Source organism: Stylophora pistillata, chromosome 10 (genome assembly GCF_964205215.1).
Source record: "Stylophora pistillata chromosome 10, jaStyPist1.2, whole genome shotgun sequence".
NCBI classification, from domain to species: Eukaryota; Metazoa; Cnidaria; class Anthozoa; order Scleractinia; family Pocilloporidae; genus Stylophora; species Stylophora pistillata.
In genome coordinates this window covers 23244001-23271439 of record NC_142528.1, presented here as the reverse complement: position 1 = coordinate 23271439, position 27439 = coordinate 23244001, and the positions used below count along the sequence as shown (strand labels likewise).

The 27439-nt window shown below is 40.0% G+C and overlaps 6 protein-coding genes across 11 annotated transcripts in view; 5 read left to right on the top strand and 1 right to left on the bottom strand.

Annotated features, from left to right (window-relative positions):
• The first annotated feature begins 217 nt into the window (after positions 1-217).
• LOC111330251 (sodium-dependent multivitamin transporter-like) lies at positions 218-12466 on the top strand. Its single transcript, XM_088736362.1, has 15 exons — positions 218-1056; positions 2820-2885; positions 3212-3263; positions 3374-3441; positions 5705-5859; positions 5949-6089; positions 6749-6878; positions 7165-7253; positions 7864-7976; positions 8060-8130; positions 8453-8539; positions 8932-9110; positions 10504-10604; positions 10934-11118; positions 12148-12466. The coding sequence occupies exons 1-15, from the start codon at positions 727-729 to the stop codon at positions 12190-12192; spliced, it is 1812 nt and encodes a 603-aa protein (XP_088592488.1). The 5' UTR covers positions 218-726; the 3' UTR covers positions 12193-12466.
• Positions 12467-13154: 688 nt separating this feature from the next.
• On the bottom strand, positions 13155-22895 carry LOC111330249 (Rieske domain-containing protein). 4 transcript variants are annotated; one of them, XM_088736367.1, is made up of 4 exons: positions 22740-22895; positions 22050-22164; positions 14895-15086; positions 13155-14202 (listed from the first exon to the last, which is right to left on the bottom strand). In XM_088736367.1, the coding sequence occupies exons 3-4, from the start codon at positions 14917-14919 to the stop codon at positions 13967-13969; spliced, it is 261 nt and encodes an 86-aa protein (XP_088592493.1). In that variant the 5' UTR covers positions 14920-15086; positions 22050-22164; positions 22740-22895; the 3' UTR covers positions 13155-13966. The 4 variants fall into 4 exon arrangements, with proteins under 4 accessions (XP_088592493.1, XP_088592494.1, XP_022790812.2 ...); XM_088736368.1 differs by lacking the exon at positions 22050-22164 and having other exon boundaries at positions 22740-22849; XM_022935077.2 differs by lacking the exons at positions 22050-22164; positions 22740-22895 and adding an exon at positions 18395-18537.
• LOC111330246 (uncharacterized) lies at positions 18580-21664 on the top strand. Its single transcript, XM_022935074.2, has one exon. It carries the CDS (start codon positions 18736-18738, stop codon positions 20731-20733), a length of 1998 nt encoding a protein of 665 aa, XP_022790809.2. The 5' UTR covers positions 18580-18735; the 3' UTR covers positions 20734-21664.
• The window catches only part of LOC111330250 (kelch-like protein 24), a 10740-nt gene continuing 5558 nt past the window's right edge, over positions 22258-27439 (top strand). Inside the window, exons 1-2 of one of the 3 annotated variants that reach the window (XM_088736371.1) lie at positions 22258-22455; positions 23066-23317. In XM_088736371.1, the coding sequence (XP_088592497.1) occupies positions 23074-23317 (244 nt within the window). In that variant the 5' untranslated portion in view covers positions 22258-22455; positions 23066-23073. Of the gene's footprint in view, positions 22545-23065; positions 23318-27439 lie in introns of all 3 variants that reach the window. The other 2 variants (XM_088736370.1, XM_088736369.1) reach the window with 2 other exon arrangements.
• LOC148722316 (uncharacterized) lies at positions 23708-26236 on the top strand. The gene has a single exon (XM_088736356.1). It carries the CDS (start codon positions 24077-24079, stop codon positions 26216-26218), a length of 2142 nt encoding a protein of 713 aa, XP_088592482.1. The 5' UTR covers positions 23708-24076; the 3' UTR covers positions 26219-26236.
• Positions 26276-27439, top strand: part of LOC148722315 (uncharacterized) — a 1970-nt gene continuing 806 nt past the window's right edge. The window contains exon 1 of the mRNA XM_088736359.1: positions 26276-27439. This exon is cut by the window's right edge and continues 806 nt beyond it. Within this exon, the coding sequence (XP_088592485.1) occupies positions 26291-27439 (1149 nt within the window). The 5' untranslated portion in view covers positions 26276-26290.

Genomic DNA, 27439 nt, shown 5'->3' with positions numbered 1-27439 from the left:
CTTAGTTTTAGAAATTTCTATTCTCTTAATTTTTATTCTAGAAGCGAACCATGTACAGCTTCTTCTCGATGCTGTTGCTGGCTCTGACGTAAAGTAGAGAATAGGCACCTTCAGTTTCCAATTTCGTAAATAGTACCGTAGATGCAAGCACCACATTCTAGTCGAAAGCGCAGAATACTAGGATTTTAATATCGCGTGATTTACAAGTGGCAAAATTACAAATTACAAATTAAGCATGTTCATCATATCCGGCGACTGTGATTGGGCGTAGACTACTCCAGAAAGTCTGAGGAATCAATGCTGGCGAAAGGCCAAGTCGTCATTCTTAGTGGGTACATGCTAATTCAAGAAGAGAAAATAGTCGCAACATCACGAATATAATAAGCCTCATGTCATCACCATTGTAACGAAAGATATCGATGACATCGTGAAAACTATTGTTATCGATTCGAACAAGTAAGGGAGTTTTCCCGCAGAGAAAAGCGTCATTCTCGATTTGATTGCGCGTGCAGTTACTTAAATTATCGACAATCTTTCACGTTTTCGTCGAAGAGTGTTTTTGTTGGGTGGGTTTAGAAAAAATTATTTCCGTCTCATATCGCAAGAAAACGAGCATCGGATGATATTGTCCTACGCCAAGGTCAGAACACTGCATGCTGTCGCTGTAAACAAAAGAGACGTTATTGTTCATCCGCATCACCTGTGCTATAGTGACCTAAATCAGCCATGAACTTCGTAGAAGACTACTTGGTTTTTGTGTTGTGCCTTTTGCTCCCAATCGCCGTGGGATTCGTCTTTGCCTGCCGAGGACAAAGGCAGAAAACGACAACAGAATTTCTCTTCGCCGACAAGAACTTAAGAAGCTGGATTTTGGCGCTGTCACTTGTGGCTAGCTACTTTTCGTCGGTTCTTTTGCTTGCTTCAGTAGCTCAAGTTTTTTCATTTGGACTGCAGTACATAATTTTAGCTTTATTCGCGTACTGGTTTGTTGCGGCTGTGGCACATGTTATCTTCATTCCCATGTTTCACCGTTTGAAGGTTACTTCTGTGAACGAGGTAAGCGCGTGATTATGTAACATTAATTCCAAGTTTGTCTGGCGTTTGGAGAACTTCTTAGCTCCCTTTCGGTGTCGTCTTGCCAGACCTTGCAAGGTGACATGCATGACATGAGATAAAACAGGCTCAGACATTTCCCAAAGGAAAAAGAAACGATACTTAAGTCATCCTTAGCTTATCACGAAATAATTATGTTTTAACTTTTCAACGAACTGGTAACTAGCTCGCTCAGTTCAAAAGAGTCTTCCATGAGTGGATATCACGTTGATTTTCTTCTTTCCTGCTTGCAGTTGAATTTTCATGTTGTTTTATTATTATCAGAGCTCAAGTTCCGTGTTGCACAATTTTTCCCACGAAAAACCTTGTTAATTGAATTATCAGTTGCTGTAAAGAAGACCTGACCTGCGTTTAGATATCCGAGCTTGCAATAAAAAAAAAAAAAAAAAAAAAAAACGATTATTTTCACACTCTGAACACGTGCCAAGGGGGTGAGATTGTATCATGGCGCCATTTTAGAAAGAATATCATACAGATGTGCAATACAAGAAGAATACCAGAAATGTTTTCTTCATGGAAAGAGTAAATTGTTGTTGTTATTGTCGCTGTCAATTAGACGTTTTTATATTTTCCTCTTTAACCGATTATGCCCGAAACGTCTGAGTAACTCTAGAATTCTAATCCATTAATTAAGTGTTTGTAGACGACATATTGAAAGGGGATGCGTACGCTTTATGCGTTTTCGCAAAAATGTCACTAAAAAAGTCCATTGTGCTTAGAGCCCTATTAATTATATCATTTTGCAATATAAATTTGAGTAAAAAAGAGAAGCGCTAGGCAGTGATAAAATAAGGTGGCCAGACTTTTAATAGGTTCGAAGTTTGGAATCTAATACATGTACTCATCTTACCGGGAGAAACAACGAATTTACAGAAATATATTTACGATTTATGAAACTAACTTTGTGCATTTTCAAAATACATCGATCAGAATGTACGATTCGCAATTTACAAGATAAGTGTCAGTGTGTGTTTCTTAAGTTGAAAGAAAATAGCTCTTAGACAGGAGGTACTTTGACTTTCGAACACCTTGGATCTTATCTCTTACATCACTCTCGATCCAGGATTAAACCCAAATGACTAGAGAGGGCATTAAAAACAATTTCTCTGAATTAGCTGCTGTCTGTGCCCGAGAAATTTTGGTTTTTCTTGAAATCGGAGATAAGAATCTCATATCCTATATGTACCATAAGCTTAATGTATGGGGGGGGGGTGGGGTGGGGGTACTTCACACAATTAGTATGCAGTCCTATTACTGCTCAATGAACATCAATACAATTGCCGTCAATAACAGGATAAATTGTGAAAAAAAAAATCTGAAAAGGAGAGGAAAAACTATTGGTGATTAAAGTTTAAAAAGGTTACATTGAGGTAATAAATATTATAACGACGGAGACGCCGAGAAACAAAATTCGTGTTTGGTATGTGCCCTTGCTTTTGCCAAGTAATGGACTCATTCAATTTATTTTAATAGTTATTCATTTATTAAACAATTAATTAGAAAAGTTTTTTCCTTCTGTGTGGCTTATTCCTTTTCTTAAAAGATTGACGCAATTTTTCCCTTCAAAAATTTGTTGCTCGGAAGTTTAAGGAGATAAAATTTGTAATCAAACGCGGAAGACAAGTTCCGCTATCGCTGAACAATTCTAGAAGAAGTAATTCCAAATTTAAACAGTTTCATAAAACCATTTATTCTCTTTCCTTTAGTATCTAGAGGCTAGGTTTTCCGGTGGCGTTCGGTACGTGGGAGCAATCCTTTTCACAGCTACCTATGTAAGTTACGTGTGATCCGCTTTGTTTCTCAAATTTCTTCTCTAGAAACGGATATAATTTACTACTAGCAGCAATTCTAACCTTATAGTCACTATGTCCTCTTGTCACGCAACACGAAAAGATATGACGAGAGGCGTTGTGTGACGAGATCAAACGATTAGATATCATCAGTACGATTATATATCATGGAAATGCCGCGTGCACTTTTATAATTCTGTACCATGAAGGGTAGAACCGGCATGGACAGAAGTCTTCTGAAATGCGCTTAATTTGATGTGCAGTCTACGCTAACAAAATAAAACCTTTCTTATTTTGCTGCTTCATAGAGCCTGTACTTATGTCTGGTCGTATACATACCTTCAGTGGCCATCAATACTGGTGAGGTTAATGACAGGTTCCTCTATGTCTAAGTGCTCTGTGTTTTTCCTGATAAAATTTTGTTAGTACTATCGTTATTTCATCTTTTACTGCCGGTTTTGTATTTCCAGTTGCTGGAGTTCCGTTAGCGGTCGGTATCGTGTCCACGGGTGTCGCTTGTACACTGTACTCTGCAATGGTGAGTTTAAAGACCCCTCCCTTTCACATTTTAACCCTAACAGTGACTAGTGTCTAATTTCTCCTTACATCGTCATTCCTAAATCACACAATAAGGCCATGAGAATAAAGGAAATGATCTCCAACTAAAGAACCTCTTGATTGTTGAACAAATTCTCCTTGTCAGCACCTCATGGAATGTATAGAGAACAGTATGGAGAATATGCATTCTAGGGTGTAAAGGTTTAAAGGACCCCTTTCCTTTAAAAAGGCGAACCTTAACATGGTCCAGATGGCAAACAGTTCAGAGAAATTTTAGCTAATGAACTCATTTCATTGAGGAAATGTAGCTATTTTTGACAGTTATGTGTTTGACAAGGGGGTTATGGTTTCCAAAGAAACCAAGTCTACAGTTTTTTTCGTTTTCAAACTCACATTTTCTCGCTGAAAAAACATCTGGCTAGATGCGACGGGAAGGATAACTAAAAGATAGCCAAATTAAAGATGATAATGCACATTTGCTCCTTTAACTTTCTTGTGCGTATACCTAACTAATATTACATTTCTGGTGAAATTATTTTTAGCTGCCAATTTGAAGAAAGGTTGAGGTTTCCTTCCTTAGTTTGAATGACACATGTAGATTAGGTGGTCAAAATTCAATCAACGGTTTAAATGTGAACAAGCACGTCCACTCAAGACAGTTCAAAGTACAGCTCGTTAGTATCAGCTTAATCCATAGATAATCATAGCCAGTAATCTTCAGTGACCTGGCAATACGCCCCCGCCGGATTTCATGAGTCAACAAATAACAAAGACTTCCGCTTACAACCTTTCGCTCAGTCCAAAAAAAAAATACATACAAACATCTTCACTGAGGTAGCAAAACGTATTGAGCAAACGAAAAAAGGAAACTGACATTTTTTCGTTACCCAGCCAAGGCATGAGACTAAATCGACCGGCTGTTGGGAAGGAGTTTAAATCAAACCGTTCTTGGCACATAAAGGAAGTAGAACACGGCTTTGGAATCTTGACAGTTTTCGAGTTTCGATCTTTGAATTGCTCCTAAATATTCACCGATGAAAATATTTAACCTCACCTTTTTTTTTTTTATTTTCTCTTTCCTTTCTAGAGTTCCTCGTCCTCTTCCTCTCCAAATACTTATAATGATTTAAGGCTTCGTTTAAACATATGATTATTACGAACAAGTTGAAGAGAGCGAATAATGGGAAATTCGTTCAAAACTTATAGGAAATTCAGAATTAGGGCATCAAATGTGGCACATGTAAGAAACCCTCCGCCAAGCAGTGACCAAAAAATAAGATCCTTTAAATTGAAAATCACGAGCCACTCTCTTTCGTCGAATAACATTAACTTAACCTTTTTACACCCTGATATGAGTAGCTATATTTTCCATACTCTTTTCGATATATTTTCTTTGGTACCAACAAGGAGAATTTCAAGTTGTTCAACACTCAAAGCTTCGCAGCTTGGCGATTATTTCCTTTATTCTCTTGATCCAAGGGATGAAGTCTATATAGCTCGCAGGGATGGCATCACATGTGAGTTTAACTTGTTCCTTACTCTGAGGGTTTTTCTCCGGATCCTCCGGTTTTCCTCCCTCCGCAAAAACCAACATTCCAAATTCCAATTAACAAATGGTAAACACCACAGCGTACACTATTGAGTTATGGATGCACGCGGGAGGTTGCTAAGCACGAAAGAAGCGTAAGAGTCGCTCGAGGCGATAGCCGAGAGCGACTCTAGCTTCTTGAGTGCTTAGCAAACCTCCCAAGTGCATCCATAACTCAATAGTGTACGCTGTGGTGTTTACCATTTGTTTTATAACATAACATTGATACATTGTAGCTAAAGAGTTCCCTTTTATTTAACAAATCTTACGCGACCAGAAAAAACAAGCACGCGCGGAAAAATAGTCTTTGCATTTGCTCACGTCAGCAGCGTACACCCATGGGCAAATGGGGGACGCTAAATTGACCAATCAGAGCGCGCGCTTTACTTTGTTTATGTTATAATTTGATATAGAAACAGTGGACAAGAAGAGCCACCTTGTGGAATGTCCATTGCCAAATTATTTATTTATTAATCATTATTTGTTTATTTTAATGAATGATTCAGTGGTATTAGAGTGGTAGAGTTGTGCATCGCCTTTGAAGAGTCGCCCGTCTTCGATTGGTTTTTTCTCATTTCTCCTAAATTTTTTGTCTCTTTAAATAATGAGTAAAACTGATGTTGCTTTTATTGATTCATGCTTACTGTTTTTACAGGGAGGTTTGAAGGCGGTGGCGTGGACAAATGCAGTTCATCTGATTTTAATGGTGACTGGACTCGTCACGTTGTGCATTGTGGGTACAAACACTGCAGGGGGTTTTGGTCACGTGATTGAAGTCAACAAGGACCGAAAGCGAATGCTGTTATTTGAGTAAGAGGCACAAGATTTCGGGGATCTCTACTATTTATGATTTTCTGCGTGCTTGTTATTTATGTTAATTTGCGTGCTTCTTTTGGTAGTTTCAACCCAGACCCCACAGTTCGTGATACTTTCTGGACTCTATCCATTGGAGGAGCTATTACTGTTATTCCTGTGTGGACGGTCAGTCAGACAGCTGTTCAGCGGTATATCTCCACCAAGTATGTCGGCCTGGCTCGGAGGTGAGTTCTGAGAATTTAACAGTTCCAATCTTTTTTCTTCCTTCTTGGTGATGCATTTATTACTTGGAGAATTTCTTGTCACTCAATCCAATCATATGCAAATTTCAAACTGACGCGAATTGAGCGCATTCCTTTTTTCTTTGATTGCACCCGGTTACGTGAACAGATAGGTCAAACGTAAGACATGCGCAAGGGGATCAATTTTTACCGGCCGTGCTCCAATTTCCCGCGCAAAATCTTTTAAAGGAAAATATATGAAGCAGCCGCAAAATAAGCGAAAAAAAAACTTAGAAGCGTTCATGTAAATCTTTAGAAAGAAAATCTCGAGATTTTTCGTACACAAAGCCTCCTTGACCACGGGTTTCTTTCCAATTTACTGTTTTGTTTTTAGCTTTCTGAAAACGCTACATGGTATTCAAACACCGCGGCCTAGTCACTTCTGTGGTTGTCTATAAGATAACTTGGTTTGACAGCCCGAGAGCATGTCACCTAGCTTCTAAAACGTTCTTATTGTTACCACAAAAGAGCTCTGATACGTAGCAACAATACCCGCTTTGGTTTAATTGGTATACTTGACTGCATAAGCAACATCCACTAACAAGAAAAGCGGACGTTATGGTTCATTTGACTGAGACAAATCGATTAATTTGATTCTGCAGAGCGGTGTGGATAAGTGTGCCAGTGCTTATGATCATAACAGGCTTAGCGTGTATCACTGGTCTCGTCATGTACGCCGTGTTTGCCAGCTGCGATCCTTTGATGACAGGAGCAGTTCAACGCAACGACCAGGTATATACGTACTGAAAAAAATACTTTATGGACGCTAACAGAAGTGTTAACAGGAAGATGGATTACAAACCTCAATATTGGCCCAAATCAACCAAGCTTGTTTCAAATTAGACAAAAATACGAAGGGCATTTGGTGATAGAGAGACGTGAAGGCCTAGTGACTAATCTGCACAACTCCACGTCCTATGACGTCAATATTGGGGGGTCCCGAGATCGTTCCCTCTCTCTCCCTCTGCTAGAAGCACGACCGACTCAGAAACCCTCAAAATACTTTCCTCCCTTTTAGGTGCTGTTTTATTACATAAAGTATCGCCTTCAACACCTGAAAGGACTTCCCGGATTCCTCACCGCGTGTGTGTTCGCTGGATCTTTGAGGTAGAATATCCACCATTTTATTCTGAATCAGCGCCATTATGATGTTTGTATCTTTGTTGCTTACCTCTTGTGGCTTTATCAGTCGGTGCAAGTAAATATTTGAGCAATTTTCAATAATGTATAGAGTAACGTGACTGTATTGGGTGTGTTTACTTCTAACTGTGATTGGTCTAGGAACCTCGCGTAAACTAATCAAAAAAACTTGCGCAATTTTCCATTCAGAGTAGACAAATGCGTACAAGGATTTCAATGGTTTTAGTGGCGAAGCTCTGTGGTTAGTCAAGAAAACTTGCGGCACACTCGGTCAGCCAATCAAAAGCAAAGTTGATTTCAACAATGAATTCGTCGAGCGAGTTTTGCAAGAATCACCTCAGTGATGGCGGTAAATGAATGGAAGCCATAAAGTTTAATTATAAGCGCGTTATGTCGCGTTTCTGACGCGTTTCTGAAGCGTTTCTTGTACACTTGTCTTTGCTCTAACATTTCACTGACTGCTTGTGATATTTCTTACTTTTGACCGACCGCGGTGATTATATTAGGCACGCACCAAGGTGACACCTCAGTCTTTTTCTCGCCTATGGTACGTTGACGAGACATTTTCTTCTTCCAGCTTCGTGTCATCAGGACTGAACTCTTTAAGCTTGGTCATTTTGGAGGATTTTCTAAAGAAATGGTCAAGAAAGATTGACGACTTCGACTCGGTGAAAAGTTGCAAACTGATCAGTAAGTAAACTAACTTTCCATTTTTTCAAGTATAGAGCCATTCGTGCTAATTTGAGTTTGATTCATTTGGTTTTCTCTTTCAGCTGTGATTCTGGGTGGGACAGTGATAGGAGGAGCCTTTGTTCTTCACCATGCAGGAGACGTAGTCCTTCAGGTTGGTTAAAAACCCTCTTTTCATTACAATTTTTGCAATGATCTAACTTGCCAACCACTTCCACGCAGCTCAGGGGTGGAGCATGGGACCGCTCAATTTTTTAGCAAGAACTCAGAATTTTGCTTTTGTCTCATTTCTAGACAAGCTAGTTAACATCTAACTCCATTCCAAGACTGACTGAAACATTTAACATTTTACTATCTCCTTTTTCCGCTAAGGACGAGTTCAGGAACCCATCGAAGAATTTTGAGTTTACTCAGTCGCTCTCGACAAAGGCTTCACAAATGTTCCAACTTTGATAATCTAATTTTCTTTATTGTAGGTGTTCTCTGGTTTGCTGTACATCACCGGTGGTCCGTTACTTGGCATCTTCACTCTCGGTCTTCTGGTATCACGAGCAAATGCGAAGGTAGCCAAATCAATCACAAGGTTACGCTCGTTCGCGTTTCGTTCATCCAATTTAAAATACGAAATCCGCCCTAAGCTGGAATTGTACCTCTGTCATGTTTCTCTACCAAGGCACACTAATATTTCAAAGTTTGCAGGGTCATTTCTGGAAGTAACACATGCAACCTAGACAATCACGACTCATCTCCTTCAATTTCATTTTAAAAAGTCGAAGTATTCACTGTTAACTTTCCATTGCATTCCTTTGTTTTAAATGGGTAGTACAAAGATAATTACTCCCCTGCCCAACTTCCCCCCCCCCCCCCCAAACTCCATGAAAATCAATAATCGCGTTGGTAGACTCTAAATTATTATTTGCACCTTTCGTTTACAACCTTTTTATTTCTCACGTAGGGCGCATACCTTGGAGTAGCCAGCGGTCTGGCCATGACGATCTGGTTATTTACTGGAGCTCAGCTCTACCCGCCAAACGAAAACTTCGGCCCAGTCTCAGTCTCGGATTGCTCTCCTGAAATATTGAACAAGTCTCAAGCGGCAATGATCAATAACACAGAGATGACATACAACTACGAGTAAGTAAAAATCCTTGAAACTAAACTGAACCAAATTTCCAGTCAGTTAACAGTCACTTCCTGGGAGAGGGAGGGGAAGGAAAGGAACTTTCTAGATTAGATGATACACTGAACTCCCACAGTCTTTCTCTCCATCTGGACCATTACTGAGTACAAGCAAACTGGGAAAAAACTTAAGGAAATAATGTAAAAAGGGGGGGCAATGGGGCAATGGGGGTAAAGAGTGGAGTAGGGTACCCTAAGACAGTACTACTTCTCAATTCGTGGGGGGGGAAGGGAGAAATCGATATAGGCTCCCGCAAGTAGGCAAGTCAGTCTCCGTCTTTAAACTTTCCATCTACAAACTTTCCATCTGAGAAGGGCGTTACCATGGAGAACTACCAAAAACTTCCTTTTCCTGTGTTGATGAAGGAATCTCGCCATAATTTTTCGTTTTTTTCGGAGACTGGGGCCTAACATAGTTAAGATTATTGATAGACAGATCTGTGCATGTGAGTGTAATCAAGCGTATCCTTTGTCACACTGACTTTTTTACAGACGTGAGGGAATAAATCGGTTGAGTTTAAAAACTTGTGACTTGTGACTTGTTCGGGAACCCTAAAGGAGCACTCTGATGAAACCGCCCTATAATTTGAAAACCCGAAAAATTCAGTTATTTCATTATAATATGAATTTTTAGTGATTAACAAAGCCTTTTCAATAATAATTTTAGTTGAAAGTCAATTCTAGGGCGAGAAATTACGATTTGAAAACCGTTCCGCCATTAATTTTCGTAGTCACTTCGCAGGCTCAAGAAGACTAACGCGAGTTTGGAGATTACTCATTTGACGCGCCGTGCTCGTGGTTAATTTTCAAAAACCGTCTTTTGATCGTCTATATTGCTTTTTATAACACTAAGACTAAGAGTATTTCACTAAATTTCACGAGGTTTCTGTATAAATATAAAAGTGTGTTGAGCAATCTACGTCACGATGGGAGGGACCGTGACGTAGATTACTCATTTGACGCGCCGTGATCGTGGCTAATTTTCAAAACCAGTATTTTGATCGTATATATTGCTTTTTATAACACTAAGACTAAGACTATTTCACTAAATTTCACGAGGTTTCCGTATAAATATAAAAGTGTGTTGAGTAATCTACGTCACAATGGGAGTGACCGCTGACTGAAGATAAGTTAGCCGTGATTACGAAAATTAATGGCGGAACGGTTTTCAAATCGTAATTTCTCACCCTAGAATTGACTTTCAACCAAAATTATTACTGAAAAGGCTTTATTAATCACTAAAAATTCATATTATAATGAAATAACTGAATTTTTCGGGTTTTCAAATTATATGGCGGTTTCATCAGAGTGCTCCTTTAACTATAACTGCTACATTCCTTTTTTTCAGCAACCCAATGGCCAGATTCTACAGCACATCGTACTTGTGGTACTGTGCCATCGGCTGGTCTGTCACTATGTTAATAGGAACCGTAACAAGCTATTTGCTGGGTGAGAGACAAATAAAACAAGTATGAGTAATGTTTGAACCTTGTTCCCAGGACCTTCCCTGAGGAACCTCTGCCGGAGACGACGCCAAAATCAGTAAAAAGTTTAAGTATACAAAAAAATACATTAAACGATCTTTTTCTCCTGCTTGTTAGCTTGTTTGTTTGCACTAAGGTCTGCAAAGCTTAGAGCGCCAAACTGGCATCGCAAACTATCTTTACGACTGCCAACAAGGGTGTGACAACTCAGTTAAGATTCCTTATTCACTGCTTGGCTAAAAAAAAGGAGGCATGTGTCCTAAATAGCCGCACTTGATTTGCCTCTGTCATCAGAAACCTCAGAAGAAAGAAAAGTAGGCGTGGATCCCAAGCTCGTATTTCCGGTGAAGTTATGGCTCCTGAGTTGGTTACCAAGCCAACGAAAGAGATGGAACTCCAAAACAGGCCTGCCTATGTCAGATGACAAAGAGGACTGGGTTCAGCTGGGGGAGAGAAAGCATCCAGGTTCCACAGAGCAGGTGAGAAGTCATGCTTTTCATTTTTCTTCATTGTTCATTAACCGACATTTGAAACAGACATAATTGTAGGTCATTTTCGTCGAACTGAATAAACAATTTTTCAACCGATCACGAGGTTTTTACACGCATTTTTTCACACGCCTGTCACTAGTAGCGCGTTTTCCCGGACTTTGCTCCCGCAGCTCGTTTTAAGTACCATTTTCTCCTGCGCTAAGCGTCAAGACCAGAAAGCACCCGGCATTTTCACGACAAGCTTCAAATTGCAAAACTCTGCTTTGACATTACGTGTTTAAGGGACGTATTGAATTTTCACGACAAGCTTCAAATTGCAAAACTCTGCTTTGACATTACGTGTTTAAGGGACGTATTGAAAGCACAACAGGTTGCAAATGTGGCAATTGATTGGATTACAAGTGATTGCAATACTTACAATCCGCATTATTCTTCACCATCTTTAGCAAGCTTTTCTCCCTCATGGTTGAGTCTTGTATCCAGACCTTTCACGGCCAAGTGGCGATATATTTTAGTTAGAGTTAAACGGTAGGATCTGGGTACGAGGTTAGGTTTAAAGATAGCTTTTTGGTGCTCCTCTTACTCTCCTAACTCATACCATACACGGTAGTAACTTATAAATGGATACTCCAAAATCAGGTTTCCGAGTAAGGACTGGAACCTATTATAATTTTTCATTGACTTGTTTACTAAAAATCATAGGTCCCAGTCCTTTCTCGGAAACCTGGTTTTGGAGTATCCTTTTAAGTCACTGCTGTTTTCCAAGGGTTTCAATAACTTTCCAGAGGCGGCTGTCGATGGTGTAATGAGCGAAATTTGAACACGAGAGCCTGTTCGACAGCCCTCATTATTTTCCGCGAATTTCACCTGATTTTAAACCACATACGCTTGAGCCCGCGTTGTCTACCAGATACCTTTGACGTAGCATTTCGTTATTCAGCTCTGTCGATACCGTCATGTAGTATATTGTTTGCAGTAGTGGTTTTTTCACATTTTTTTTTTCCTTTTTAATTTCAGATTCCACCTGTAGGAAGGCAGTCATATCGAACAAGTGTTGCATGATCGATTACAAACACGATAAAAAACAACAACAAAAAAAAAAGCGGCGACGCTGAAGGCCTCAACGATAACCTTGACTGAGGTTGCTAAGATGTGGAGCTAAATACCTAGTGAAAGTTCACGGTGGATCGTTTTAAACTTGACAGCTAATAATACATCATTCACTGCATAACACCGTTAGTGGTGTGCAAGATTCACAATGAAACTATGCGCGTCCGCAGATGTCAACAGACTTTGACAAGTGTTTGGTATCGCTTGCAAGAACCATAGCAACAACCATAGCAACAACAAAAATGGACACATCATTTCCGTCAATAGGGGAATGTCAGTTTACAAATACAACTTTGCATCCGTGGACTTTAACAATGAAAATACTAAATTTACGTTTACACTAGATTCTGTGAATTTAATATCACCAGTGTATTTTTCAGACAGTTATTTATTTAAAAAAAGGGATCAGCTCCATATGCTTTTTCTTGCCCGGTATGGCCCAGAGATACTTAGAAGAGCCAAAAAGAATCTGGAGGAGGGGGGGAGGGGAACCATTCTACTTTTGATGTTTGATTACTGAACGCCTAAAAAAGAAGATTGTCATAATCACTACTGGAGCCAACAAGAACTTGTCCCACTTACTCACAGATGAGGGCAGGATTGAGTGCTCAATATTGGGTGTTGTAAGACCAAAAGCAAACAGATCACAACGGCCAATCAGAAGAAAGGAAAACACCTTTAAGAGCCAATGAGAACTCAAAGTAAAACAAAACCAAACTGCCTGGCAATCAAGTTGAGATTGGTTTTAGTTTTACATCTGATTGGTTGCAAAAATGGTGCAAGTTTCTCTGGACCAATCATAGAGCAAAGTAATGCAAAACAAAACAAAACAATCCCACATTACTTTTGACACTCAGTTGAAGATTGCTCCAACACTTTTGGAGTCTGACAATTTCAATGCAATTATCACCAAATTTGAATTACTTTTTTAATAATTATTATTCAAAATAATATAAACAATTTAAGGAGTTGTTTTTTGAATGCAGCCTATGGTTTCTGTAAAAATTACAATAAAAATTATAACAAAACTTCAAGAATTGGAGTTTCACAGAATCATTTCTATGTTCCATCATTGTGTTAACTGTCATTGTGAGCCCCTTTGTGTACATGGGCTATTTTGAATGGATTGTTTTTCTACAATACCTTATCATTAAAGAGTACCTAAAAAAACCTATATAAACATTTCTGTACAGTGAACTACCTTCATTTCAAACCTTATGAAACTAATTCAAAAGCATAGACATACCATAAATACAGGAATAATCAACAAAAAACAGAAACATAATGCATTGCAGAATATCTATCTTCCCCAGTATTGCAAAGATATTTGTATTGGTCCACAATCATCTAGACAAGACAAAAACACCACCGACTGAAGATGTGTGGATTTTTCACACATTTGAATCCAAGAACATAGATGGCTCACTAACCAACATGTCCCTGTTGACCAACAATTGACTCAGTATTACATGCAATCAACATGTACCATTTGAACTTGTTCCCAGAGGATTGTGTGTACTGTTAATCAGCCCTTTTCTTGTGTCAAATGCAGGATTCAGTGCATTGTGTTTGAGTACACTCAACTAAGAACACCAACTCCACTCTGTAAACCTCACTGTAAATCACACTGTACCATAACATGCTGGGCATTCCTGTCAGCTTCAGTACAATGCACAACCAGATTCTCTTATGTACGGAACTTGCACGATCTGAGAGCTTTTTATACCTAGAATTCCAGTGCACCATTGAAAAAGTCTGGGTGAAAAGACCTGAAGCCAACTCGCAATTCTCCCCCATCAGTGACTTGGACAGGATAAATACCAACTGTTTTACCCTTCTCATGAGCAGGATCTTTCACAAATCCATTTTCTAAAGAGAACTTCCAATTGTGCCAAGGACACACAATGCATGGCAAGGCTGCCTGGCCCAACTCTTCAATGTCTCCAAGATGAAGAGGGCCACCTGCACAGAACAGAAATCATTAAACCTTTTAACTCCCAAGATCTGATTGCAGATTCTCCCCTCTAGCTGCTTACACTTTTCATAGTAAATTAGTTAAAGAACTTGGTGTTTGATCAAGATTACAACCACTACCTGATCAGTTTGAGTACTCTTATTAACTGTTTGCACCGTGCAATGATAAATTTTCTGTGAGTATTACATGCTAGTCTTTAGATCTTCTTTTATTTCCTATATTTTTTTCCCCAAGCTTTCAGCACATATAGTACTCAGTTTACTAGCTTTTCAAACACTTAAATCATGAGCCTTGGGGTTGGAGAGATTAAGAGACCACTGCCCATGTACACTTGACATTAAATAAATTATCTTATTAAAACTGGATCATTGGATAATGCAATTCAATACTTTTTAATTGCTTAGCCATTATGGTATATGAGCCAATATACCATAATCTAATGTCTGTACATTGTAATATCCGGTTTCTTCTTACAAAATAAAGTCAAGAAGATTTGTCTAGTAACTTGGGGGCGTTTTTTTTTAATAAAACAATTACTCCACTCGCACTTGGTAGATATGAGATGATTATAGCCAACTCGGCACTACGTGCCTCATTGGCTATCTATCATCTCATATCCAATGCGCGCTCGTGAAATAATTGTTAATTATTTCGCGGACTGACCCTTGCAACTACTCACCCATGTGTGGACACTTTTCATCCATAGCATGAACTGTTCCTTTATATTTGAACAATGCAATTTTCTGATTATTTACTGTCACCAGTCTTCCAGTACGTCTCCTAGATTTTCTCTTACCAAATAACCCCGGGGAGAAGGGATCTCCTTCATCACTGTTCAATGGTGCAGTACAACTAGTAAGGTCTGGAAGATCTATAAATGCAAGATGTAAGTGAACTTATAGGTATTTTTTTTTATCAAAACACCCACCAAGTTGAACTGAAAACAAAATCTGGTAACATGGGTGAAGGGTGCATTGTAGTTTTTAAAACACTAGTGATTGATTAGCAGTAATATGTATTACAGAGTATGCCAGGAATTTACACAAAACAGTATTTTATATCATCACCAAATAAGAAAACACCAGGTTGAAAATAAATCATAGTCATGAATGATACTCAAATTGCTTGATATCACTCACCCTAACAGTTCTAAAGTTTTAGCATAATTATATCTGATTACATTAATGTATAGATTATAATCAAAATTGGTATGTCACTACAAACATGCTTATAAAAGTAATATATTGTCTGAAGACATAGTGAAATTACAAATTTCACAAGACATCACTCATGCTCTTCCATTACCTACTATATATATATATATAGAAGAAATTAGATGCCAGCCAAAAACAGCCATGAACGGCTTACTCTACAGAAAAGAATCATTAGATAGTTAGTGGTTTAGTGTGTCACTAAAAATATTCCTATGAATATTTTTCTACTGACCATTATCTTAATTCTGGCAACCAATTTACAATTTTAGGTCACCGAATAGCAACTTTAGAAAAGGTTGAGCTCAAAGCCTTGATAAGCATTATCATTATGATAATATTTTCCCCATAACTCTTGTGATCAGATGTACTGAGCAATTTCCCTTACTAGCAGCTGCTTACTTCCTTATAAATTAGTTGAGAGAACTTGGATCGCATTACAATTTAAACTAGCTGATAAGTTTGTCTTTTTCCATCACCTTTTGGCTGCTTTTAGTAAAATGTAGTAAAATTGTGGGCTGGAGTTACTTGTTTGCTGGTAAAACAACAGGCGATAGAATAGTCCACATATACAGGAGAAGAAAAGCAACACACACAATCATTTTAAGACAAGAGGCAACCCACTGGCTTAACGACTTCACATATTTATCCATGTCCACAAGTTTGTCGTATTCTGACTCCAGCACTTCGTCTTCAGTGCCAACTATACCTTCAGGGGTGTAATAGTTGCTTATAACCATTAAGAGGTGTAGGCAAATCAAAATAAGAAAAAGGTAAAACAAGAGATATGTTGAGGTGACCAGTAGCTTTTCCTCACTCTCCTGGACAGTTGAAGGGTGGTTCTCAACTTGGGACTGGAAATTCCAACAGTCGACAATAAGATTGGTGTTAGTTAGAAGATGCTGCACTGAAGCTTCTTGAAGTACGCTGTATACCAGCAGTGAAAATGTCACAAAAGCGTCAAAGATCATGCTCAGTTGAATATGGAAATTAAATTCTGTAAGGATTAAAAAATTCCAGCTAGGATTGCAGGCAGAATAGGGATAATGCTGCAAGCAGGTCCATCCAAAATATACAGAATATGTCGTAACAATGCCAGCTTGAAGGAGTCCAGTTTCTCGCACTTTGGGATGAATTGACAAGAGTGATGCAAAAGTACAAAGCAAAACAACAGTTGTGACAAATATTAGGTTTGTTCTACAATCTTTTGAAGTGGTATAAGTGGCATAAAAATACACAATAAATGCTAAAGAAAAAGTGTATAACAGAGACGTGAAGAGTAACATTGAAAAATACCACAATTTTGGTCGCAAGGAGACTTCCATTCTTTCCACCCAATAAGCATTGAGAGCTTTTGCTAGATCAATGATCAAAATGGCCTGAATAATCATAACAATGAAACTTCCAATCCAACCAACATGCATTATCGCATTGCTGAGGTGTCCTTCGGGAATGAGAAGTGATAAGAGAACACAGAAACAAAACAGATGAAACTTGATGAACCAGAGGCCATTCTCAAGCCAATTGCTGAATGTCGTGAACACAGTCAGCTGGCAGTTGATTATTGCCAAGAGCAAAAAGAACACCATCATTCCAATGAAAAACCGGTACAGCAAAATGTGCCCTACCAAAGTATCGCATTTCCCTTCACTTGTATTTCTGTTACAGTACAAAGAATTTACCACAAAGAATCTTCTGAAGGCTGGTAAAAATGTAAGTGCAGACATCAAAACACCAAATAAAATAAATCCAATGTAAATAAGCTTTCCTTGTTTAGGTTTCACAGTTGGAATACCACAGACACCCATCTTGAAAAAGCTATCATTGATGTAGTTTCTCAGGTCTGACTCATGAGCCTATATCATGATATTTCAAGAAAAATGGAAGTCAAAATAGGTTCTTTAAACAAGGTTCTTCAGTTACAGAGCTTCTCTCCCAGTTGCTGGTTCAATCCTTCTCTATGGCAGTCTTCATTATTCCAGTTGAGGTGTTCCTGTGTGTCATGTACACACAAAACCCACAGTTATCTCAGACTAACAAACAAACAACTAATTGGTGTTCCTATTTGCATTGCTTGTCAATCAAAACATATGCCATCAGCTACTTCCACAAAGGTTGATTCCCATACTCTCAAATAGAAGAATCAATGAACAAACAATTATGATGAACCACTGGCAGAAAACCTCAGATCTTTTCTTTCTAAGTTAGATGATTTAAGAATGTTTTTTTTAGCAGGTACCTGTGACCCTTTACAATAAACATACAGGTGGGTCACAGCTGTGACCAACACAACAATTGCATGGATAATACAATTAAAAATAAACTGTCATTTCTAATACAGAAATATGACCAACGATCTTTGAAAAAAGAATTCTAATCAGTTCAGTATGACTGCAACGGCTCAGAGTGAAATGTCTCCTTCAGCAGTAACCTAGACAATTTATCCGTCACATTACATTACATTATTTTGTAACTCAAGATCTTACAATCAGACGAGAGAGGACTGGCGTAATTTTAGAGGGAGTTGGAAACAAAACAATAAATAAAAGCGGAATCCTTTTTTCAGAGAAACTAATAGTCCTTTGGGCCCAAACGCCGTAAAAGAGTAGCTCTGGTTACCAGTTGCATCAAATCAAATTACATCAAATCAGTCCCGGTTTTAATATAAGGAAACCTAAACTACATGGAAAAATGAAAGATTATTTTTTTTAGTCCAATAATTGCGATCGCGCAACGCGCGATTGTCGACAGAGCACTACAGAAGCTTTGATCAGCAGCCATACAATAATCTGAAGCAGAGGTCGATCGGTTGGAAAAGATTATTTAAAAACATCTAGAAAAACCGTTCTTAAAAGCGTATTCTCTCTGAGTTAAATTGGCTAAAATAAGCGCTCGTACATGTACATGATGGAGAAACAGCAAATTAAATGATTTTGGGATCTAACACGGAATAAAAAACCACACAAACCTTCGTATCGAAGATCCTCAACGTTAAAGTACAGGAATTCGTCGTTACTTATAGCAGATTCTGCCATTCAGCGAATCCGCGAAAACCCACATGCAGCCTACTTTGCCGCCATTTTGTAATCTACTCTCCAGTACTTTATCGGTTCGTTTCCATAGCGACTAAGTTATTGTAGCGCCATATTTTGATCCTCGGTTATTTGAAACGAACAACACATCAGAAAATAGATACGACGACCATGATTGCAAGCTTGTTGGCCTAGAATTGGATACTTGCAACTTACATTAGTATTATAGCGTGTTTTGTGCGACGACAAATCCGCGTGCGTTTGAACTCGATCTTCTATGATGCCGAAGTCACGGTCAAGAGGAAAAGAGAATTTTCAGTTCTTGAAGCAATTTCTTGAGGATTCCTCCGCCAGCGATTTGGAGCTCGATAGAGAGAAAAACATCGCTGAAACATCCACGAAGCGTAATGGTAGTTCTCAAAGTGAAAGTGTGAAAAAAGGAAAAGATAGTGCATTCCCAGTTGGAACATACCCGGTGTTGTTCAAGAAGACATGTAGAAGTAAGAGCTGTCAAACAAGGTTGTCATCATTTCCTCTTTTTCCATTACCAGAGGAAACAGTGTGGATTAGTGACGAAGAGAGAGAAACGAAGAAGAAACCTCTGATTTCTAGGAAGAAGAAAAAACAAACCAGATCTGCCCCCAGGGATGCAAACAAAGATACTATAAAACAAGAGGATGAAACTCAGAAACTCGACAGCAAAGTGAAAAATCCTGATGGGACTAGAAAAAGCTTCAGATCAGAGCACCAACTTAAAGAAACTGATAACCCTGTTATAAAGACCTGGCTTCATAAAAAAGCCATTGTGGCTCGCAAGCAAAAAAAGTTGGAACGACAGGAAAAACGTGCAAAAAGGGCTGCTTTACAAGAGGAGGCCCGTATTCAAGCTGAAAGGGCTTTTGAATCCATTGAAAGGGTTGGGTTATGGCTAAGAAAGAAACGCAAACAGGCAAAACTTGAATGGAGGAAAAGTCACACCAGGGTCACACCTCAACAAGGGGATGGCAGTTTACACTCAAGTGAATCTACTTCACTACTACCCCCTAAGTATAGGGTTGTGAGGAGTTTTAAGTGCCAAGCAGGGGAGGTGTCTGAAGATAAAAGAGAATCAGTGCCTAAATCAATGTTAATGACTAAAGAACCTTTCTCAGCATCCCCTGCTGAAGATCAAAATTATAGTAAAAAAAAAGTACTTCTTGATATGAAAAGTGAATCAAGTAAGGAAGGAAATGCTGCCAATCTTGTAAAGCAGCGTTCAAAAACTGCTATGGATCACACAAAACAAATGTCCCTTTCTCATCCAAAAACAGCCACAAAAAGACCAAAAACAGCAAAGGAAAGGCCCACCAAGAATGCTGACACCAAGGCAAAAGCAACTAACGCTGCATCCAGTCATGACTCGCTGAAAAAAATGCAGGCATTAAGTTATGATGAATGGTTGAAACTGAAACGAAATGGTGACAAGGAAAAAATGATAAAAAAGAAACGTGACTTGATAGATTCTCATTTAGAAGCTGTTATCAAAGAACTTGGAAAGAAAAGGGTAGAAAAAATTATGTCTCCAAGAAAACATGTCGATACAGGTTTGAAAAAATTTTCCTGTTCCCCTCAGCAGCTTCCTCAATCAGATAACTCAAAGCTCAACAAAGCCAACCCATACCGATGGGTTTTGAGTAGACAACCCCGCCCTGAGCCACAGGGGTGTGACTTTCCAGAAACCCATGGTGCTGACAATGCTACAAGTGCATCTGGTAAACACAGTGTAGAGAGTAATAATGATACTAGTGGTGTAGAACAGCATCAAATTTGTCAAGAAGTGAATGACACATATGATGAACTTAAGCCTTCAATAGAGAAGGTTAAGGGCATTCTTGATTCAGAGATAAAGAAGCTCAAAGAATCTGGAAAAGGTCTGGATAAGCCCATAGATTCACCAGTTTCATCTTCTACAACACCAGACGAGTCCACCACTGAGGAACTGAGACTATCACAGCCTAAGTCTGCTAGGCCTTTTTATGCAAGACCAACAACAGCCCGACCTCTTACCACAAAACCTGGCAGCACCCACCTGACAAAGGAGCAGAAAAAAAAGATTGCAGCAGATCTTGATGTACTTGGAATTTGTGGTAGTGAATCATCAGAAAAAGATGAAATTGAAATAGAAACTGTTATTGATGTTGAGAAAGATACAAAATCCACTGTAAGAGAGAACTATTTTGACTATGGAAGTGATATTGACCCTCCCACAATCCAACCACCAGAATTTGTCCAATAGCTACTGAAAACCAATGTAATATCATGGAATCAAGATGAATAAGAATCCTCCCCTGTTGTCAGCTTCACTTCCAATTGCTATAAGGGAAGCAAAAGCTTTGGTAACACCTCAGATCTTTGGATTGTCTATACACAGAACAATACAACAGGAATGTTGCCTAAGGCCAACCAGGCATTTGCAAAGACAAGGGAATAATAGGGACCTTAAGAAACCACGATGGCGACGGCAATGAGGACATGGAAAAACAAGAGATCTAATTGGCAGAACAATAGCTCAGCACATGCATTTTGAAACTTTGTACATTTCATAGCCATCCTATGCAAAACAACAACATGAAATCGCCAAAATTTGTGTCGTATGTGAACCGAAACCACGATGGCAAATTATTTTAATTTCCATTTGGAACTCAACGGCTACTTTATACGTCATGCTGAAGTTGAACTGTGGCGCTGTATGAGACAGTAAGCTCCTGCAGCCATTTTTGAAATTCTAACTAAGAGTAGAAATTCATTTTTTAAACGAAGTCTTCCTTGGCGTCGCCGTCGTGGTTTCTTAAGGTCCCTGATGATTTCTTTGACACAACCACACACCCTATAGTCACACTGACATGCTTTTTTAACCCTTCAACTACCATGAGTGACCAAGATACAATTTCTCCATACTGTATCAAAATCATACCAATCAGACAAGTGATGAGAAAAAAGAAAAATATCAAATAGGGATTATTAGTTGATCCAATACCAAATTTTACTGAATAAAATCATACAAATTTGTATGACAAGAAGTTGGGAGAATTACTAATGAGAATTAAGATTATAGTGATAACCATTTGAAAGAATGTAAATATGAATTTGTATTTAAAAGTTGCATATTGATTGAAGGCAGCATTTACATGTACTGTAATGTAAGATTAAAAATGTATTACAGATGAGATTGGAGACAAGCAGTGTGCATTTTAAATGAAATGTTTGCACAAAAGTAACAGTTCAAGGAATTGGCAATCTGGGCCAAGGATGATATTTATAACTCTTCTAAACTGTGGAAGTCAGTGAAGTTTGCCTGTATCTCATTATTTTCTCACTCCTTCTGAACTTTCAGCTCTGGCTTTCTTGCACCACTCTTAATCCTTCTACCGCCCTGAAAGTTACTGGCATCAACCAGTAATTTCTCCTTACAATATCAGCCTTGAATTACACAATAAGGTCACAGGAATAAAGGAAATGATCACCAACTAATAAAGCTCTTGATTGTTGAACAATTTCTCCTTGTCAGCACCTTAACAAATATAAAGAGTACAATATGGAGAATATGCATACCAATGTCAGGGTGTTAGAAGACCAGATCATTCTCACTATATGGTGACATTTTTTTACATTCCTATGTCATTTTTTTCTGTTATTCCCAGCTTTGAAAGAGTATCAGTCAGAAGCCCTTTGAAATAAGAGAGTAATGTGCATGTTAATTCATAATTCATTTATTAAGATTAATTTTGATTGACAGATTCTTAATCCTGTCTGAGAAGTTGACAGAGCATGACGGCAAAAAGAAATGTAATATAGGATTTGTGGCTCTAATTATATTCAAACAAGACGAGCTCAGTCTCTGTCTGTCTGCGACAAGAAATGAATGTGCTAATTGCTTCAATTTCTCGTCTGTGGCATCAGTTTTCGTGAGTTACATTGCTTAATACAATTGCAGCAGACAGCTTACATGGAAATCCCGGTATGTGAGTGCATTTGTTTGCGGTATCAGAGAGTTGGTGTGAATATCTATCGCTGTCTACTCAAATCTGTTGCTTGTTGTGTTTCGCGGTACGTCAAGATTTTCCTTGAGACATTTCCTGTAGATTACGTTTATTGTGCAGAATAGAAGAAACACTTCTTTCAGTCAGTTGATCAGAACCATAGTTACACCGCGGTATGAAACAAAACTTCTCGGCCCGTCTGTTCGCACGTGTTTTCCCTTTGTCTCCTTTGCTCAAAGTAATCTGACATTGCAAAACCTACCTGCTCAGAGGCTTACGGGGAGTGTTCCCTGTTGAGCTTGTTATGTCTTATAAAGTCTCCCGATATCCAACCTTTCATACATCGAGCGCTTTAGAATCGGTAGGGAACGGCAGCAGCTAATAATAATGTAAGGGGGGGAGGGTAGGTGAATAGCTTGATGGATGGGGGAGGGTGGTAATGGTAATGAAGACAGAAGCGTTCGTGTTATCAACACCAGTCCCAGATCTTGGGTACGAAATCATTTACACGTTACGTATTTAAAACCAAATTAGAGGTACAAAGAGCCGATCTGATTTCTACAATAACAACACTTGATTTCTAACTAGCTTAAGTGATGAATGACCCTGACTTCTCACAACCAAGGCACTTCAGTGACGTGGTGCTATCTGCAGAGGGAACCAAATTTCACGTCCATAGGAGCACGCTGTCCATGTGGTCCCCAGTGTTCGAGAAAATGTTCACGTCCGATTTCGTAGAGAGAGACGCTAAAGAGATAGCCCTGCCTGGAAAAAAGGCAGACGAGATTGAAGTGCTGCTCAAGATAATGTACTCTCAGGGCAGAGCTCAACAAATAACAGGTAGGCGAGTCTCTGTGGCATAGCTTGCTAGCAGGCTCTCATAATCAGGGATGCAGGACGCCCGCTTCTCCGCCCACGGGAAGATTTGAGACGAGTCGGAAAGAGGTTTGCCGGGGGTTTGGCACTGCCGACTCGCGTTGCTCAAACTTTCCCGCGGGCTTAGAAACACTCGTCCCTAAGTGCTACTATGTTGTGGCGGTGCATATATGATGGATTATTTTTGGTGTGAAGGTTTGGACATCGAGATGGTGTCGGTCAATGCGCTGACGATGCGTCGGTAGTTCGACGAGTTATTGATGTCCGATAATAATAGTTTATTTTAATCTTTGTATTACGCAACGTTAATTCTCTCGGACAATGTCACATATTGCGCGTGACATTTGCATGTAGCACGTATGGGCTAAAAGTAGATCACGTACTTGATTATAACAAACAAAGAAAGCTTGTAACTAGTTAAGACTAAGTTTAGCGGTTACAACCGCAACATTCTTGTATTTCCTTGTGTATATAAGACATTGTTGTAAGAGGTTAAGGCAGAACGAATTAGAACGAATTAGAACGAATTAGAACGTATCAGAACGGAACGGAATTGTAAAGAACTGTGAATCTACGAATAAACGTATTTTATAGCTTGGAAATATACAGTCCTCATTTGATTGTGAACCAGCATCGGGAGTAATCTCGGACATTTGGTCCTTCGAGCCGGATACTGTGAGTTGATTGAAACGATCGCCTTTGAAAGACAAAAAAGGATTGGACATGGCAGAAGCCGCGGTGAAGACCAAACGAAAGACACGAGGTGGACACAAGGCTTATGTGAGTCAAGTCTTACCAGAAGCTAAGGGCTACCTCGAGGCCCAGCCTACTGCAGAATCAAGACTACGAATCGCGCAACTCAAAGCAGCGCTTGAAGAGCAGCTCGAGAACTTAAGAAAGCTAGACGAAGAAATTTTGAGAAACCTTGTGGAAGTGGAGGGCGTCACCGACGAAGATATCGCTGAAGAAGTTCAAATTGCTGGAAATTTGAAGGGTGAAATCAAGGCCATAACTTCGAGTCTGACCGAGCTTCTAACGCGGAAACCTGAAAGCCCATTGAGCCCTCAGCAAAGCCCACCAGATGCGAGCGGTGATGCAGCCACAACTCAGAACGTGCGAGTGAAGCTTCCCAAACTAGAAGCTAAGCGGTTTAACGGAAAGGTAGAAGAATGGCAGGAGTTTTGGGACAGCTACGAGAGCTCTATTCACAAAAACCAGAGCCTTTCAAATGTCGACAAATTTGCGTATCTGCGTGGTCTTGTCGGGGGAGCTGCGAAAACGACCATTGCTGGACTTGCGCTCACAACACCCAACTACGAAGTTGCCGTTGATTTGTTGAAAAGCAGATTTGGAAAGCCTGTTGTAATAGAGAGAGCGCATGTCAATGAATTGTTGAACGTCGCGGCAGTTTTCAGCGGCAGGGACACGGCAGGCCTTCGTAGACTTTACGACCAAATCGAAATTCACCATCGCGGCCTGAAAGCATTGGGCGTCGATGCCAGCACGTACGAAGGAATTGCTGTGCCATCCATTGTTGGCAAATTGCCGGAAGTGGTGAGACTTCAAATCACCAGAGGAAAGAACCACACAGAATGGAAAATGGACGACTTGTTAAAGGAACTGATAAGCGAACTGGAACTTAGAGAGGAACATTGTGCGATGAACAAGCAGGAAAGGAACCAGAACACACGAAGGGACAAGGAAAAAGAACTGAACACTGCTAGCGCTCTGCTAGCAAAAATAAACGATTTTTGTGCGTATTGTAAGGGCGGACATGCCCACCAGGATTGCGACAATGTTACATCAGTAGAGGACAGGAGGCTTTTGTTACGTAAGTACGGTAGATGTTTTATTTGTGCGCGAAAGGGCCATATTTCTCGTGATTGTAATTCTAAGATAATTTGTAGTATTTGTAAGGGGAAACATCACGTTTCTATTTGTTATAAGGGCGGTAGCGCGAATAGGGATCAATTCAGTCGCACCCACAATGGTGATTGTAATGACTCACTGAATTCCAACAATGCCGGTAATGCTTTGCTCGCCCACACTATGGGAACCGGGGGGAGCGATGCGCTACAGAATAAGCAAGCGGGCACCAGCCCCACTCTTCACGTGGGAACCGTGGGAAGGGTCGCCCTACAAACCGCGCAAGCGGTTATTAAGGGTGACAAAAGGAATTTGAGAGTACGAGTGTTGTTTGACGCTGGCAGCCATCGATCGTTCATAACAACTAAAGCGGTTCAATCAGCGGGGTTATCAGAAAAAGGAAAGGAATGGATCGAAATTAGCACGTTTGGACAGCAAACGAAGGATAGCGGATTGAAGGGAGTTTATGATCTACAAGTGTTTCCTTTCCGGGGGGGGAATGGAATTAAAATCGAGGCGTATGAGGTCCCCACCATTGCGCAAATCAGCAACGAGCACATCGAGATTAGGAAAACTGAATACCCACATTTGCAAGGGCTTTGGTTCTCGGATGTCAATCGTGACGAGGAGATTCTTGGGGTCGATGTACTGATCGGGGCAGATTATCTGTGGTGTTTCCAAAAGGGGAGAACCATAAGGGGGGAGGTTGATCAACCCGTGGCCGTGGAAACCTGCTTGGGATGGGTGTTGTCGGGTCCACTAAAGGGATTTCGAGATGACACGCAAATTAGCGTTAATCTCGTTGGTCACGTTTTGAATCAAGAATTACAGGATAGCGCTCGGAAATTGTGGGATTTCGAAACCCTAGGAATAAGGGAGGAAAACGAGGTCCACGAAGCGTTGAAAGATGCCATTTCGTTTAACGGGAAAAGATACGAAGTTGGCCTTCCATGGAAAGAGGGACATGGGCCTTTACCTAACAACTACCGAAACAGTTGAGTCAGTTTGCTAGACATAACGTCTCGTAGTCACGTTCGACGAACGTGACTACGAACGTGACTACGAGACGTTATGTCTAGCAAACTGACTCAATTATCGAACACGTTCCTGGCCTCGGCCCACAAAATTTCATCACAATACCGAAACAGTGTGAAGCGTCTAAAGGGCCAGATCGAAAGGTTGAGAAACGTACCGGAGAATTTGAAAGCATATGACGAAATTATCAAAGAACAAGCGGAAGTTGGTATTATTGAAAGGGTACCGGAATTAGAAGCGCCTGACAAAGTCCATTATCTGCCACACCACGCAGTTATTCGGAATGAAGCCAAAACAACAAAGGTTCGCGTGGTTTATGACGCATCTTCAAAGGAAGGCAAAGGGGGTGTGTCGTTGAATGATTGTTTACATGTGGGACCCACTTTGTCGCCATTGTTATATGATATTTTGATTAGATTCAGGGAAAAGCGCGTTGCGTTAGTCGGCGACATTGAAAAGGCCTTTCTAAATGTGGAGGTCAAATTGCGTGACCGGGATTGCTTAAGATTTCTTTGGGTAAACAATGTCGAAAGTGAACAAGTAGACCCGGTGGTTTACAGGTTCTGTCGGGTTGTTTTCGGGGTAAATTGTTCACCCTTCTTGCTGAATGCTACCCTCCAGTACCATTTGGACGCATTTACCGAAATCGACCCAGAGTTCGTGCGTGTAATGAAGAGGAGCTTTTACGTTGACGATCTCGTTACCGGTGACAAGACCACCCAAGACGCCAGTGAATTGCATGACAAGGCGAAGACAAGGCTCGCGCTTGGTGGTTTCAAGCTGAGGTCGCGGTTTTGGGTGCCGAAGGGTAGGCAGGCTGTAAAGAAGGTTTTGAAGGAGTGCGTGACTTGCAAGAAGGCGCAGGGAAAACCCTTTAAATCCCCACCTGTAGCAGCACTGCCAGACTTCAGAGTTAGAGAGTCCACACCGTTTTCGAAGGTAGGTATAGATTTTGCTGGTCCGTTGTTCGTCAAGTCCCAGACAGGAGAAATGGCGAAGTGTTATTTAGCATTGTTCACTTGCTGTGTAACGAGAGCGGTTCATTTAGACTTGGTTGCTGACCTTACGGCGACTACGTTTGTACGTTGCTTACGAAAATTTGTCGCGAGGAGAGGGGTTCCATCTTTAATCATTTCAGATAATGCCAAGACTTTCAAGGCATCCGCGAAGGTGATAAAGCGATTG